The 16104-nt window shown below is 40.4% G+C and overlaps 1 protein-coding gene across 5 annotated transcripts in view; it reads left to right on the top strand.

The window, feature by feature from the left end:
• Positions 1 to 16104, top strand: part of CPEB4 (cytoplasmic polyadenylation element binding protein 4) — a 58507-nt gene that overhangs the window by 15868 nt on the left and 26535 nt on the right. For all 5 annotated transcript variants that reach the window (XM_066343777.1, XM_066343779.1, XM_066343780.1 and 2 more), the window contains one exon: positions 1423 to 1504. In XM_066343777.1, the coding sequence (XP_066199874.1) occupies positions 1423 to 1504 (82 nt within the window). The remainder of the gene's footprint in view (positions 1 to 1422; positions 1505 to 16104) is intronic.

A 16104-nucleotide genomic window follows, 5' to 3' on the forward strand; every position in this document is an offset into this window, starting at 1 on the left:
GGCCAAGGAGCCTTCCCCAGCGCCCGGGCCATCTTTGCTCCAATGGAGCCTCGCTGCGGGAGGGGAAGAGAGAGACAGAGAGGAAGGAGAGGGGGAGGGGTGGAGAAGCAGATGGGCGCTTCTCCTGTGTGCCCTGGCCGGGAATCGAACCCGGGACTTCTGCACGCCAGGCCGACACTCTTATTATTATTTTTTAATTAAAGCTTAAAAATGGACAGAAAAGATCAGTGAGAGGGTGTAAATCAAGAATGATAAACTTGAGACCCTCTCTGAGAACAGAATATTTGACAAAATATGTGGCTTTTGAACTCTTTGAATTACCAAAGCATGATAAGAAATAAAATGTTAGGCAAATGTAGTTTATAATAACTATAATTGGCCATAGGGTTGGATGCTGGAGGAGTACATATAAGGCCAGGGATGGCAAGGATGTGGTACTTGTACCTTTGAGTCTTGTCCCTTGCTCTTGGTCAGCGTCAGCCATCTGCTGAGACTTTACTTCTGAATTCATACAGAGCTTAAAAACCTTTCTCAGTGCATTGCATCTGAGGATCTTTGAGTTAAAAAATAATGTAAGAGGAAACATCACTTAAGAGAAGGTTATGGTGTCCTGCTTGTCAAACTCCTTTTTTCTTTAATACTCTGGCTGTGGTCTTTGCATATGTGTGCTTATGCGTAAGGTGGGTCAGATTTGTCTATTACAGCCTCCTTTCTGAGCTGAATTTGAAAGTGTTTTCATCTCCTACTTTTCACTTACTAAGCTAAGCTTTAGTTTTAGTTATCTCTAGGACTTCTGCAGAAGAATGCCAGAGCAGTTGGATCGGTGCGTATTTTAAGACCCCTCACCCACTCCTGTGGTGCATTTTGTTAAGCTGGGGTTTAGACCAGCAGTCTTCTCCACACCCTTCCTTCCCTTTAATTTTAATGGCAGCAAAATCAAGAACACTTTGTCTCTCAGTGGTGTTGCGGACACTTGATGACTATTTTAAAACCTTGGCTTGGAAGAAAATAAAGCTATTTGAATAGCATGTGTAGATGCCAATTTAGTTAGTAACTGCGGGGACCAGTTTGGACAGCTTTGCCATGGCATTGCAATCTTAAGCCACAGAGAAAGATTACGAATTTTATTTTTACAGTTATTGAATGTTCTTAACCAATTTTAATTGTTTCTACTTTATTAGCAAAAGTAATGCATATATTGAAATTATTATTAGACATCAAATCACTCTGCTGAGCCTGGAGTATTTAACTTTTGTGGCTTTGATGTTTTGTAAGTGTTCAAAATAATATGTAGTAATAGCATACGTTACACAGAGAGAGTAAAATTGCCACTTTTTGATCTGTGTCCTGTCCAATGCAGCTTATTGTCCTCTTATAATTAAATGCTGTTTTAAAAGTGGCCTGTGTCTGTCTGTGTTACAGGATCGCCCCAGGACATTCGACATGCACTCCCTGGAGAGTTCACTCATTGACATAATGAGAGCTGAAAATGACTCGATTAAAGGTAATTTTTATAATGTAACTATTTGATGTTAATACTTTAAAATTTGTACTGTCTATGGAATCTGATCAACAATATGGCAAATATTTTGGATTCATATTTTCTATATAGTCATGTTCATCAATTATATGCACGTTGGACTTATTGTTAAATATTTGATAGCCAGCCACTACAGACCCATCATGATATTAAATACGAGAACCACCAGACTGCTAATTGCCTAGGGTGGCAGTTAACTGGAAAGACATGATAGTTTTATATCTCAGGCAAAAACTATTCAGTGCCTTAAACCTATATGTCCGTCCACCCATAACAGTGACTATAGTCTAGGAAGAGTTCAAATGTTGGTAAATATATTAGCCTAGTTTCACATTTTTAAAAATGGTCAACAGCATCAAAGTTAAAATGATGTTTTGTTGTTCTTGAAATGTTTCCTGTGGATTATGTTAAGAAAAAACATAATTCTTATTTGGATTCTGGTCTCAATTCTACGGTATTTCTAGCTTTCTGTATTATCTTGAATAAGACATTTGAGTTTGAGTAGACTTTAGTTTCATCTTTGTAACAAGAGATTTCTAATCACCATTAGAATAAGAAACTTATAGTGGGGAGCTTTAGAAACAACATACAGACACCTGGGCCATCCCATGTGTGGGTGGGGCTTGACATTTATTTCTTAATGTCCCAGCGGATGCTTGCGAGTAGCCAGGGTTGCAAGTGACCAGAATAGATGTTTTCCAGGGGCCCTTCCAGCTTTGATTTTGTGAAAACTACCCCACAAAATAAAATCTTTTTCTGCACAAAAGTCTATTTTACTTGAAAGCACTTTTTTAAAAAATTCAGGTTGTTTGGTATGTTTGGTCATCCCACTTAAGTTGTTTATTTGTTTGTTTGTTCATTCGTTCATTCATTCATTCATTCATTCATTCAGTCAACGTTTATAAGCCTGCTTTGCGCCAAACGCATCTTACACTGGGGTCAGAGGTGGCAAAGCAGCCTGTTGCTTCAAGTGGTGACCAGGCTGGACCAGGTTTTTTTTGTCTTTTTTTTAGTTTGGTTTGTCATATTACCGATGCAGTAAAACTAAGTATTTTTCAACAAATGAATAATGGCAATTTTTTTTTTAATGAGGAAAGCCTTTTGAAGTCTGGAGAGAAGAAAAATAATATATAAAAAAGTAGGTATCCATCAGATGAGGTAACTTTGAAGTAAGTTAATCTTGAAGGTCATTCCTGATGTCCTCATGGAATTCTGATGGATCCGGTTTCTAACCTGAGCCATACTGTTTCTGAGGAAAGATGATCTCTCACTCAGAATTGGCTTTATATTTGCCTCTTCTTAGCACTCTGACTTTGAATAGTCCTTCAGCCTCTTTGACCCATCTTCTCATTTTCTCATCAGAAAAATGAGAATCTAAGGTCCTTTCTAGACTAGAAAAACTGCACACTCTTAAACACCAGCTAAAGGAGAAATCTGAATAAGATCTGTGAATTGTACCAATGTCAGTTTCCTGGTTTTGTTCTATAGTTATGTAAGATGTCACCATTAGGCCACACTGGATCTCTCTGTTTCACAATTTGCAACTTGCTATAAATCTATGATTATTTTAAATAAAAATTAAGTACAGAAAAAGTAGGTGAAGGACATTTGTTTATTCTTAATGTGTTCAATGCCTGCAGCAGCTGTTTTGGAGAGCCCTTAGGTTCTAGATACTAGGGATAATAAATAACTAGAACTCATTTTTATGATAAGTGCCTATTTTATTAGAGAAAACAGAGTTTACAAACAGCAGCAGGTAGAAACAATTTATTGATGCTCTAAGAAGCAAGTCTCTGCCTAATATTCAGGTTAGATAAAAAAGTTTGCACACATTGTTCTAATAGGATTAACAGTAGCATTTTCTTGTTTTATCAGATATAGCCAGACATCTCTCTAGTGTTATTTCTTCTTATTGCTGAATTTTTGTATAAAGTTCTGCCTTTATTCTATATTTCCTTTTCACTATCCTCTAACCAGTTTTTACCTAAATAAGTTTATTTCAGCTGATTATGTAGGGATAATTAAAAGCTAAGTCTGATGACAGAAAAAAATACATCCCATTGACCTATTTTGGGAACATCAAGGTCTTGTAAACTATGCTGTATAAGAAGAAGTATGGCAGAATGGACTCAGATAGGTCTGGTCTAAATGGCATTCTGCTGCCAGTTTGTAAGGGTTAAGTGGTATGAGGTGTCTGTAAAATCCAGCATGCTGCCTAGTTTATAGAAGACACTCAATAAATGTATTGGTTATTACTAACCATCTATGAAGTCTGTTCTCGGGCTTATCAAATGAGAAAGCTAGTTTCGATTTAAGTTGAAGTGCCAAGGTAACTTATGTATATTAAGTGAACTTTGTGTTTTATTTCCTTCAAAGAGCAATGAAGAATTCACAGATGGGTTGATGGTCCTAAAATGCCAGATTATAGTCATGTTTGACATATGTATTTTTTAACCAAGTTGATGAATTTTATATTACTGTAGTGTCTATCATTACCAAAATGTAGGTTTGCTTGGTGGAGCACTTTATGTCTTGTCACTCTCTTGACTGATGTAGATACCTGTTGGGAAAACTATGCTCTCTTTTGATAGGGATTTGTTTGTTTTGTTAGCTTTTTTTAAAGGCAATACTAAAAGGTGAATATCTTTAAAAAAATAACACATTGTCCTTTAAAACAAGTATATATAATTCACTTTAAAAATAACTAGCCTCTCCATGTGCTCTGCTTCCTGAGAGACAGAGAGAACAGAAAATGCTCGTCAAGTCTATGAGACTAGTGGAGGATGATATGCCTCTCGGGGAAAAGTTATAAAAGTTCAAGTAAAAGAATTAATTTGCAAATTGTTTTTTAAAAGACTCCATCATATGGATGCAAATTTTATACGAAGGTGTATTTTATCTAAAAAATAATTTCATGAGATATATTATAATTGACCTCATTTGTTTTTCTTTCATTTCTCTCATCCTTGTAGAAATGTGGTTTGTGTGTAGGTGGTTAAATAATAAAACCAAACTTTGGTACAAGAACTACAAGGTGAATGAATTAGTACAGCTATCTTGGTTAAATTACAATCAAACAGAAGACTGAATTTGCCTTTCCCTTTTCGGGGAAAGAAAATCTCCCTTAATAGAGTGGGGTTAAAAATTGTTATTTTTCACTTCAAGATATGGCAAAATGCTTACTATGCCCGAGAACCTTCCGATAACAGTTTCTGAATTTCTTTATGAATGTGTTATTGATTGCAACTCGCTTGTTGAAAACCTTTTATCTTTTTTCTTTTTTAACATTTTAGGAGACGTACAAAAGGAATACCTAGCCTTCATGCCATCATTTGTATGTGTTTTTTTTTTCTTTACAGTTTATTTATAAATAGCATTTCTAAGAATTTTCAGGCTCCTATCACTTTCTCCACGTACAGAGGTTTAGCTCTTTGGGAGGAAAAGGGTCTGACCTCTACCTTATCTCCACGGCCTTGCTCCCATCAGCTAGCACGTCTAGATGTTATTTTTATCCTCGAAATTGTGCACTGCCTTCTCCACAGCCAGAGCCAGTGGCAGTCCACAGAAGCTCTCTGCCCTAGAGATGATTTCAGGTCTGTTCCTGCACACACGGGCTCATAAGCTAAGCGCCTGAGCTACAGACAGACCGACTTTGAATGTTGATCTCCCAATGGCAGCTTGTGTATTGCTCTGATATTATTAGGCTTATCTGGTACTTTCCTTCATCTGAACAGAAAATCTTTTACTGTTGTTGATGTTCAGATGATTATTTGGGGAATATTGCATCTTACTGTTATTTTTGTTTTTTTCTTGTCTGTAAAATTTGTACTTATTGTTTAGAAGTAGAGCGGCGTGAACTAGATTAAAACCACCTGTGAGCACATCTGTTTTCCGCCTTCTGAAAAATAGGCTGGACACAGTAAAATAAAGATTCCTGAAGCCGTATTACATTCGGTGCATAGTAGGAGAGAGCTCTGAATGCCAAGGAGCCCTTTTATCTTTCCTGGGTGCGAAGGGAATAAAGGAGTATGCATATAAACCAACAAGTAGTAGTTTGGGGACTGGAAGCAAAGGGGACAGCACTGGGTTAAAGGGACAAAAAATAGCGCTTGAAAATTATTAGTTGTCAGACAGAGTAGAACAATCCACACTTCAATAATAGTGTTTGAGTATTTTATAGCCCATATATGAAAACAATTTCATATCCAATTTGCTTCAATTCACTAGAAAGCCAAATGAGGCAGCAAAATTATTGCAAGAACAAAAGCAATCTATACATTGTCAAAACATTATAGTTGTTCTTCACATATTAAGTAACTAAACTATGAGTCAGAATATCACCTTATTTTCTCCCAGAATATTGTGAAATTAGTGTTTCTCTCTTCATATTGTTTTAGAATATAGCTTGCTTTCTGTTTTTGGAAGGAGTAACTGGGCACATCCAACCAAACCCCTCTGAGTGTCAGACGTTTTAAATACTCAATTTGAATAGAAGCAGTAATGACTGCATTCAGACGCGCAGGTTGTTTAAAGTGCCAGTCTTTTACACATCCCCAGGGCGCCCAGGAAACCTATGGCCTGTGTAGAGTAAGCAGGGAGTGTATTTCGTTAGACATTACTGCCTCCCTTGCTCCATGCGTTCACTTAATAAGAATTTAAGAGCTGGATCTACTTCAAATATGCTATGTATTTAATTCCCACTGCTGAAGGTATTGTGACCTTGCATTTAAAAATACTTCTGATAGCTTTTTCTTTCTTTATTTGCTCATTAAATTTGGGGGCCCTTCCCCCCTACTTTCCATTGCTGTGGGTTTGAAATTGATGCATAAACGAGTGGGCAAGTGATGATTCCATCTGTGCCTCTTTTCTTTGTTGCTAAGCAAAGGAATTTATAATAATCTCTCTACAGAAGAAAAGCATGAAACTCAGTTGAAAGTTTCGTACACAAAGCCTGTTTCATTAATTTTATATAAGATTTTTTTTTATATCACTGCAAAAGTGACTCTTGGGGTTAAATTCTGTATCTTTACAGTGGGGAGAGGGATGAAGTGGTGCTACTTTAGAAGGATACCATAAATAACCAGGAACACAACTCTCTTAGCATTCCTATATTCCAAATTGCGGTCACGTAGCTCTGTTTTGCTCTGTTTTAAAGAACAGATGTTGCATACTGGTACAGATGTTTGCGAACAGATAATGCATACCGACTTTATGAAGACTGAGATAGCTCTAAAAACCTTCTATGAGAGTTGCAGAAAATAGGACTAACTTTTATGTCATTGAATTATAAATTTTAATTTCAGAATAAATAAAATTTTCTAAAGGGAAAGGCAGGCACCCTTACTAAAATAAGTTCTGTTGCTATAATATTAAAATGATTTATTTTAAATAGTGGTGGTGGGTACCATTTCTTACATTATTTGACCCATTTCTAGTTAGATCAGTTGTACTGGAGTGATTTGAGAAGAGACTACTAAGCACTGCACCCCCAGTCCCCATCACCTTTTCCACGGACCAGATGACATTTTCCTTTACGAAAGGTTTAATAGGGCAGAATACAGCGCACAGTGAGGGAGAAATGGATAATGCAAAACAGCTAATTTTACTTGGATTCATAATCAAAATCTCTTTCCAAGTAAATTACCATTACTTGGTGTCAGATGTCTTCTGGCAAATTGGTTGATCTTTAAATATTACAAGCCTTGAAGACTCAGGGTCAGCCAGGCAGCTGCCTGGAGCCGGGCTGGAGCTTTCCTGAGCTCACTGGTTCTTTCTGGCTGTGTTTGGATGATACCAAGTGATTCACAGTGGTAGAGCGGGGGAATCGCTGAGATCTCTGGGATGGAAAATTGCCCTACTTCTAGAAGCCTCATGAGTAATGGAGAAGGGCACATAGCAAAGAAGACAATTTAAACTCGGTTACAGTGAACTTTGCGTGTGGATGTTCAGAAAGGTCGTGATTTCCTCCCGGCCGGCACTCCCCCACTCCAGACGGCTGAAGTGGAACAATCCTGAACAGTCTTTCTCTTTTGCCTGGCTCAGTTGTGCCTCAGAATGGAACCTGGCTTCTGTGTTGAGGTAATTTCCTTTGTGAAAAAGAAGAGGGCAGAGGAGTGGGGCGTGCTTGTCTTGGTCGGACTGGGCAGAGTGTATTCGGAATTTAGAACCACGGGCTCCTTCCTGGTTGCTGTCGATCCGAACTTGGTCAGTTCCTCACAGCGCTGTAGAGGCAGAGTTTACGAAAGTGTGGATTTTGAACAGTGTGACTACACTTTTCAGATTGGGGGTTGGTGTTCGTGCAGGCTTTGTTTGTTTTGTTTTGTTTTTTAAGGGGAGGAGGGGAAAGGGAAATGCCTGGGAGAACAAAATGTGATGTTTGTGAACACCGCTGTGCTCATAGCATGGGACTGAAGTCTTCCTTGTTCCGACCTCTGAACTGGAACCAGCTCGGTTCGGACTGGTGCTCCCGTGCCTGTCCAGAGCCTCATGCGCCCGATTTAGTTCCACAGCGCTAACTGCTAAGTAGGAAGTAGTGATCTCCTGCCCTCCACACGTTTGTGAGAGATTATTGACCCTTGTTTTGATTTGTTCTGAAAATCCTATAAGCGGTTGTCACAAAGGGGAATTTGTCTTGTCATCCATGATGTAGGACCATGATTACCTAAGCAGTCCCCTTATCTTAATCCTGAACACTGAACACAACCTCCCTGGTAATTGAGTAGTCATCTTCAGACTTTGTTGCAGCTCTGATTTTACCTGAGAGGTGAGGGCCCAGGGGGGCAGGGCAGAAAGTGACAGTAAACATTTCCTGTTATTAGAAGGGTTAAAGATCCTACATATTTCTTTAAAAGATTTTTATAACTTTATTCCTTTTTACCATTGTATTAAGGTGAACATATTTTATGGCTGTTGTGACTTGTTTGTTTGACATACATTCAGGGCAGTGATTGGTAAAAGAATCAACTATATGTGACAGTTAACACTTAGAACTAACATCAGAAAAGCAGCAATCAGGTGGCAAATTAAATTCTTTTCTGAAATATTTCACATTAAGTATTGTGTATAACCTAATTAGCTAGGTATTACCATAAGGACAGAAATCAATAATATTATTTTCCATTGGGAAATGAAACCTGAGTGACATTGAAATAGTAAGGTTTCCAGACTTGGTCAGCACTTTATCATTGCTCAATATTAGGGACCTACCTGCAGTATCAAAGAGTGAAGGAGCCCCAAGACATTGGTAGAGCTCTGTTTTGTTCATGCTCCATATCCCAGTATACTAGTATCTACATAATGAAAGTCCTTTTGATTATGGAGTAATGCAAGAGGAAGTTGTCATGGTCTTAAGACTTTTCTCAGTCCTGGTATGCGATCCTGGGATATGCTCTTTGCTGACTGTGAGGGCAGGAGGCAATGCTACCTGATTCATTGCTGTCATAAAAATATCCAAGATTAAGAAATACATTCTCTTTGCCTTCAATTTAGCAACAGGAAGGGTGGAACAGTTACACAGTTGTGCACAAAATTATTTCTTCCTGCTATGCCTGGAATTTCTACCTGAATATTGTATGCAATTGATTCATTTATCATCTGTACACGCTTGATTTGTGAATTTCTCTGCTATCCCCTCCCCCCCCCCCCCCGGGTGTGGTCACTATCCTCACAAAGTTTAACTGGTTTTGAAGTAGTTACTACTTTTTGAACAGATAGCCAGATGGCCAGGCTTCCTCTGGGCTTTGCTATTTTGTCTGACTGACTGATTCAGAATTAGCCTACACCAGTGCTCGCCGTTCTAAAAGCAAGGCTTTGTGTTCTTCTGGGTACTACCTGGTCACCAGTCCATGAGGAACATTAGCAGAACTTGGAAGGAAAAGCGGTTCCAATAATCTCTTCGGAATCCAGTTGAGTGGATGCCATTTGCCATGCATTGGGAAACAGAAAGGAATCAACCCGTTAGAGACCCATTTTTAATTCTTGAGAAACCAACAATCAAGTGTAAATCTTAATTCAGAAAAATAGCCATGATTAAATGAAGTACAAAGAACGAAAAAAATAATAATCTGACTTCTACTGGCTATAAGATTTCAAATAATAAATGTCTGGTGTGGTTAATTAGATATGTTTGAATCAGCCAGTTTGTCCCTTCATTGTAAATGATTATAAATTGTTAGCTTATTAACAGACAGACTTTCCCAAATTGTAAGAAAGAAAAGGAGAAGCATTTAGGATTGTGTTCAAAGATGGCTCTGCCATGAGCAGCTATGGTCTCAGGCTGGTCACTTCTCTTCACGGGTTGGTTTCCTCACCTATGAAGGGGTGTGCAGGGGGGGGGGTATTGAACTTCATCATCTTTAAATTATCATCGGCAATCCATACAGTCTCTCTGGCTTGCTATTCTTAAGAGACAAAATTGAAGATTTTGAAAGTTTAAGGACTGAAAGTAGTGTATAAAGTTCATGTGGGTCTGGGTGTGGCAGTATTTAATATTCAGCAGCTTTTAGAAGGGATCTCAGCAGACATCAAAAGGTAGTCGGCTGAGGAAAGGCTTTGCTTCTCTCCTGCATCTTCCCTTTTTGAGATAAGCCTGAATATATTATGTTTAGGAAGAAGCAGTGGTTAAACTTGTCCTCGCGAAATGTTTCTGTTCTTGGTTTGTGGACCACAGGTCTCTTCAGCCATGGGGATTATGTGACGGGCCTGTGAATCCCTTAGGACCAGGCATTTCAGTTCGGTGATAGGTACATCCTCTGTGTCTGCATGATTATCTTCCAAAAGCACGTGGATGCTGATGTGATGAGTTAAAATACATTGAAAGGTGCTGCTGAATTCATAGTAGCCTTTTGTTATTAAGGTTTGTTCTTGTTGCTTGACTTGTGTTAGTAATTGTAAAAGGTGGTGAAACTCTGCTCCAGAGGACTTTTCTCATTGTTCGGCTTTAACCTCCTTCCAGCAGTGAGGAGGAGGAAAAGTAATAATGAGGAGGTCACTTCCCCCAGCCTCGATTATCTCCACCAAATAGAATTTTGGAACATTGTCTCTGATGTCTGAAGCTGTCATTTTGCCTTGGAGGCTCTTTAGGCAACATCTGGCACAATGCAGGAGACGGGGAGCCTATGACGAGGGGGTGTACCGGGAGTTGGGTCACGTGAGGAGGGGAGCCAGCCTTCATTGAACCACTTGGATTGTGGAGCTATCCTACATCTTAGTGCTGCTGTGTTCCAGTCCCACAAACACATGTCCCATGTACCAGGTTGTTGGGCAGATAAAATGTATTATGCTCACTTTGTTAAAGAGGCCATCGCCCAGGTGATATTAATGTGTGTTGGAGATCGTTGTAACCTGGGGCTTGGTTTTGGGATTAAGTCTTTCCCACCCTTTTTGGTGTAAGGTGGTACAATCCTATCATGCCTCAGAGAAGTGACTTTGTATTAAGAGACTTCCCTATTATGTATATTGGATTAAGGGTTTGGATTTCTACACTATAAAAGGGAGGCAGAACGGGACTCAGCTCTTGGTTCCTGAGGTTAGCATGAGAGAGCGGAGAGAGTAGAGCCAGCAGCTAAAGGAGGCCACGTGGAGGAGGCCAGGAGAAGCAGCCAAGATGGCGGAGTGCTGAGTGAGATGCCAGTTTGTGTAGAGTTTGTATCTGGGATGAGGGAGAAGATGGGGAACTGAGGAGAAGAAGGCTGGTGAGCTAGAAACCTTTGATTCTAGGAAACTCGGATAAGTCAGTGGCTTTGTGAGCACTGAGTGTGACTGGGTTTTGGAGCCCAGTGTGTATTTTTACTTGCCCGCCGGGTGCAAAGTAGGATTAAAGACTATGGCCCACCAGTTTTTGGCTCCATGGTTTCTTTACCGACTGTCCGAATCCAATGCGAACCTGCATGGGCCGGGCGGCTGCTGTGATAGTGGCCCTGGCCGTGCCTGCTGGCTTTACACAGGTGGTAGATTACAGGACACATTTGGCGCTGTCTCCATTTCTCTTATCTTTGAGGTAGACCTGGATATTCTGTACAGGAAGCAGTTCCAAGTGAAAGGGCACTTGCTTCTGATTTTTATTCTCTGCCTTTTCTGACAGTTATCTCTAACTTAAATCCTTACAGTGAGTTTTGTGATCTCCATTTTACAGTTGAAGTAAATTGAAGCTCAGATACAACAGCTTCTGTAAAGCTGACTGACTAACTGGTAACCAGAGGATCGAGGTAGGAACACACTGCCTCTGACTCCTGGGTCCACAGCTTAGGTATTTATTGTATGGCATCTAAGAGGGAAACAAACACAAGAAACTTAAAACATTTTTGTCTCAGCATGCTTTAGACAGAGAGTAGGCATTAAATTGTCTGGATTTCTAGTTAGGAGATTGGGTACTGAATTTAAGAGCTGCATTTTATCATAACCTTCTGTAAAAGATTCAGATCTCATGCCTGCTGGGTTCTTAGAGACGGGTGCCTTATTGGGGGTGGAGGTCGGAGCAGAGTCACTGAGGAAACTTTTCCAGGCTGGCTTATTCTTTCCTTGGTTGTGATTCACCAGGTCTGCCATGAGACTTAAGCGGGTGTGCTCTGAAGTGACTCAGAGGTGCTGCCCGCCCCCGCCCCCCTTGGTTCCCTTCACTTTGGGACCATATGTAAAGTCCGAAGCGGTGGGAGGCCATCCCGACAACAGAAACACAGGGCCTCTACTCTGTGTCAGGCACTAGGTTAGGCTGTTGGCATAGATTAGGGGATAAAAAACAAAGACTCCTGCCTCATGCAGTTTATCCTCCAAATAATCTTTGAACAGCGTGTTATTTGCTTTTGAAAGCAACTAAATAAGAGGAAGACTCAGTCCTCAGTGCCTTGAATATCAACAGGAGAAAATAGGAACTGGGCCTTGTGAGAAATAACTCAAGGTAAACTTAGATCAGGTGTGAAATTCAAGCACTAAGGTTCCATAAAGCCACCAGAATCTGTATGAAACGTGATTAGAGTTGATAATAGGTTTGCATGTAGAAAGCCAACTAGTGACTTTGCACATTGCCTTTTGGGGTTTGGACTCTAGTAACCAGTTTTAAGAGTGGCTTATCTCTCTCTCTCTAATGTTCTCAATCACTTGCAAAACTTAGCCTCTGGTCCCTAGGTATTTCATAAGTTTGTCTTGATTTTTTATTTGTGCTCATGTCAGTACAGAGAGCCATTTCTCAAAACCATTCCTACCTAGGAGCCACTTACACAATTTTTAATGTTCATTCATTGATTGTTTTAGAACATGTCTCTTGTAACACATGCTGCTTCTAATCAACCTTTTTGCAAGGTAGGAGAATTTTAATTTAACTGTCTTTTTTTTTAGATTACTTGAAGCTTTTCTACTACCCTTTGGTCTGTTTCTTCACTTCCCCCAATTATATTATCCTTCAAAACAAAACAAAAAACTGGCTTTGGCTGGTTTAGTTTGGACAAAAAACTATGCCTCATTTTTTTTTAAGCTAAAAGAATTGCCATTAATCACTGTATCATAACATCCTCTTAAGGCAAGTTATCTTGTTGCTGTGTCCTCTAAATGTAGCATCTAGAGTCAGAAGTCCTCTGGCAGGGATAAAAATAGCTTTCCTGCTTGCTGGTCTGTTGTTGGGCTTACTGGCAGTAGGAAATCTTTTGAATTCCTTAATTAGGTCAGCCCTTTGCTGGTCTCTCTCTAGACATTCCCTTCTGCCTGAAATTCGGAGATGCTTTTAGGTTTCGCAACTCTGCACCTGCCCTGAGTTAGAGTAAAAACAGTCCTTCTTTTACAGGAAGCCTTCCATGATCTGCAGAAACCCATCCCCTTGACTTTACTTATCTTACAGATAAATGTTATTTTCTTTTGCCACTATCACAGTCTGTGTTTTAACTGTCATATCCCATTGAAAAATTAAATGCGAGCTTTTGGTACAAAAGGAAGCTATTCCCAGGTTTCAGTAAGAGGAAAATTTTTAAGTTGAATTTTTGAAGTTTTTATTTCTTAAAATACTTTTGCTGCTTTGCCAGTTTGGCTATTATAAAAGTAAGGAGGTAGGACTTTTTAAAATTTTCTCTCCCCCAGGATAGAATTACATTCCTGTTTGTAACCAAGAACATTAGCAAATTCTCAAATCCCCTGCACTGAAAATCCTCCAGATGGTCACTCCCTTCTCCCAGGTTCCAGTTTGGGTCTTCATTGGCTTAAAGCAGGGGTCCCCAAACTACGGCCTGCGGGCCGCATGCGGCCCCCTGAGGCCATTTATCCGGCCCCCCGACGCTCTTCCGGAAGGGGCACCTCTTTCATTGGTGGTCAGTGAGAGGAGCATAGTTCCCATTGAAATACTGGTCAGTTTGTTGATTTAAATTTATTTGTTCTTTATTTTAAATATTGTATTTGTTTCTGTTTTGTTTTTTTACTTTAAAATAAGATATGTGCAGTGTGCATAGGGATTTGTTCATACTTTTTTTTATAGTCCGGCCTTCCAATGGTCTGAGGGACAGTGAACTGGCCCCCTGTGTAAAAAGTTTGGGGACCCCTGGCTTAAAGGATTCTTTCCTCTTTCTTGTCTCTCACAAGTGGAAACTTGGTTATCTCTGGCTTAATAATTGGGGAGGAAAAAGGAATTAATATCAATTGAGCACCTCCTCTATACTGAGGATTTTTCTGGGCATTCTGTAAAAATTGTCTCATGACTTTCTCACAACAGCTTTGTGAAGTAAATGGAAATGGCCCTGGCTGGTTGACCTGGCGTGTGGATGTCCTGGGTTTGATTACCTGTCAGGGCACACAGGAGAAGTGACCATCTGCTTTTCTATCCTCCTCCTCCCCTTTCCCTCCCTCCCTCTCCCTCCCTCCCTCCCTCCCTCCTCCTCCTCCAGCCATAGCTCAGTTGGAGCAAGTTGGCCCTGGGCGCTAAGGGTGGCTCCATGGTCTTCCCCTCAGGTGCTAAGAAGAGTTCAGTTGCTGAGCAACAGAACAATGCCCCAAATGAGCAGAGCATTGCCCCCAGTGGGCTTGCTGGGTGGATCCCAGTCAGGGCCCATGCGGGAGTCTGTTTTTCTGCCTCCCCTCCTCTCACTGACTAAAATTATAAAAGAAAAAAAAGCGAATGGAAATGTTCCATGCTTTACTGAAATTCAAAGAAGCTAAGAAATTTGACCCAGGTCACAAGGTGGGATGGGTCTGACCCTCCACCCTGGTCATTGCATGTTCCATTGCAGAAGGACCACCCACTGCTGCTTGGCTTCATTCATTTATTCAGCAACCATTATGGAGCTCCGTTTTCTGCTCTGAGCTCCGGGATGTAAGACCCCAAAACCTGTCCTCAAAGATGTTGTTGCCCTAGGGCCCTGGACAGCAAGAGCTTGCGGCCACATGCGGCTCTTTGGCCCCATAAGTATGGCTCTTCTACAAAACACCACATGCAGACGCTACCTTGATAAGGAATATACCTACCTATATAGTTTAAGTTTAAAAAATTTGGCTCTCAAAAGAAATTTTAATCGTTGTACTGTTGATATTTGTCTCTGTTGACTAATGAATTTGCTGACTATTGTCCTAGGGCCTAGAGAAAGAGAGTTTAAAAATAGGTGATTTAAATACAATGTAATAAGCCTCACAGGTGTTGTGTGCAGCACATGGATTATCTGAACTAGAGTGAGTAGCTTGCAATAGGGAAGACTAACCTTAGGAGGTGAGGCCTAAGAGAGATGCCACCAGAGCAGAAGGGTCGGGCTTGCGTGGTGGAGATACGAGGTAGAGAGGGAGGGGCACTGTAGACAGAGGGAGGGATGCAGAAGTCAACACTAATGGGCCAGTAGTTCCAAAGGCCTGAGATAGCTACTGGGGAAGGGAAATGACAGTGTGGAGAGAGAGGCGAGGCAATGCAGTATTTTTACACGCCCTGGCTTTTACACTGAAAGTCAGTTCTATTCCATAGCATGGTTTTATTTAGCCTAGCCTAAACTCTCTGTTTATTAATTTAAATGGCTCTTTAGGCGGGGCAGTGTGGCAGTCGCAGACCTCGAGTCGATGCCAGTCCTAGCTAGTCCCCCTTGTGATGGTGCATGCTGATGTCTTCACTGGAATTTGGCTGTATGACATAGGTCAGGAGGGAAAAATAAGATTACAGATTTTGATTTGAGGAGTTCTTTTTAGATTAATAGAATAAATTATTAAAAATAGTTATCTTTATATCAGTGGTAGGACATATTGAATACATTTTTGTTAATTCATAGTGGCATGTGTTCTGCATTTGTATAAGCAGAAAGTTGGTATTCAAAAGCTGACTTGATGACACATTTCTTGAGCCTTGCTATGCATTCATTGTCTTGGTCCCCACAGCGCCATCTTGCTGCAAGTCTCGGGCAGAGTTTGGTAAAAATAGATGTGGGAAGGCAGGTGGAGCACTGCCTTTAAAAATGACCGCTGTACGCCTTTGACATATTTAGCATGAACTAAACTAAATCAGCAGGAGCAAGGTAGTAGGAGCACCTCTCATTAGACAGTATCAACAAATACATGTATGTACACCTGTGCGTGTTGTGTGCAGAAATCTTGGATTTACCTTAGAAATGGGCCTG

This window comes from Saccopteryx leptura, chromosome 6, assembly GCF_036850995.1.
Source record: "Saccopteryx leptura isolate mSacLep1 chromosome 6, mSacLep1_pri_phased_curated, whole genome shotgun sequence".
Lineage (NCBI taxonomy): Eukaryota > Metazoa > Chordata > Mammalia > Chiroptera > Emballonuridae > Saccopteryx > Saccopteryx leptura.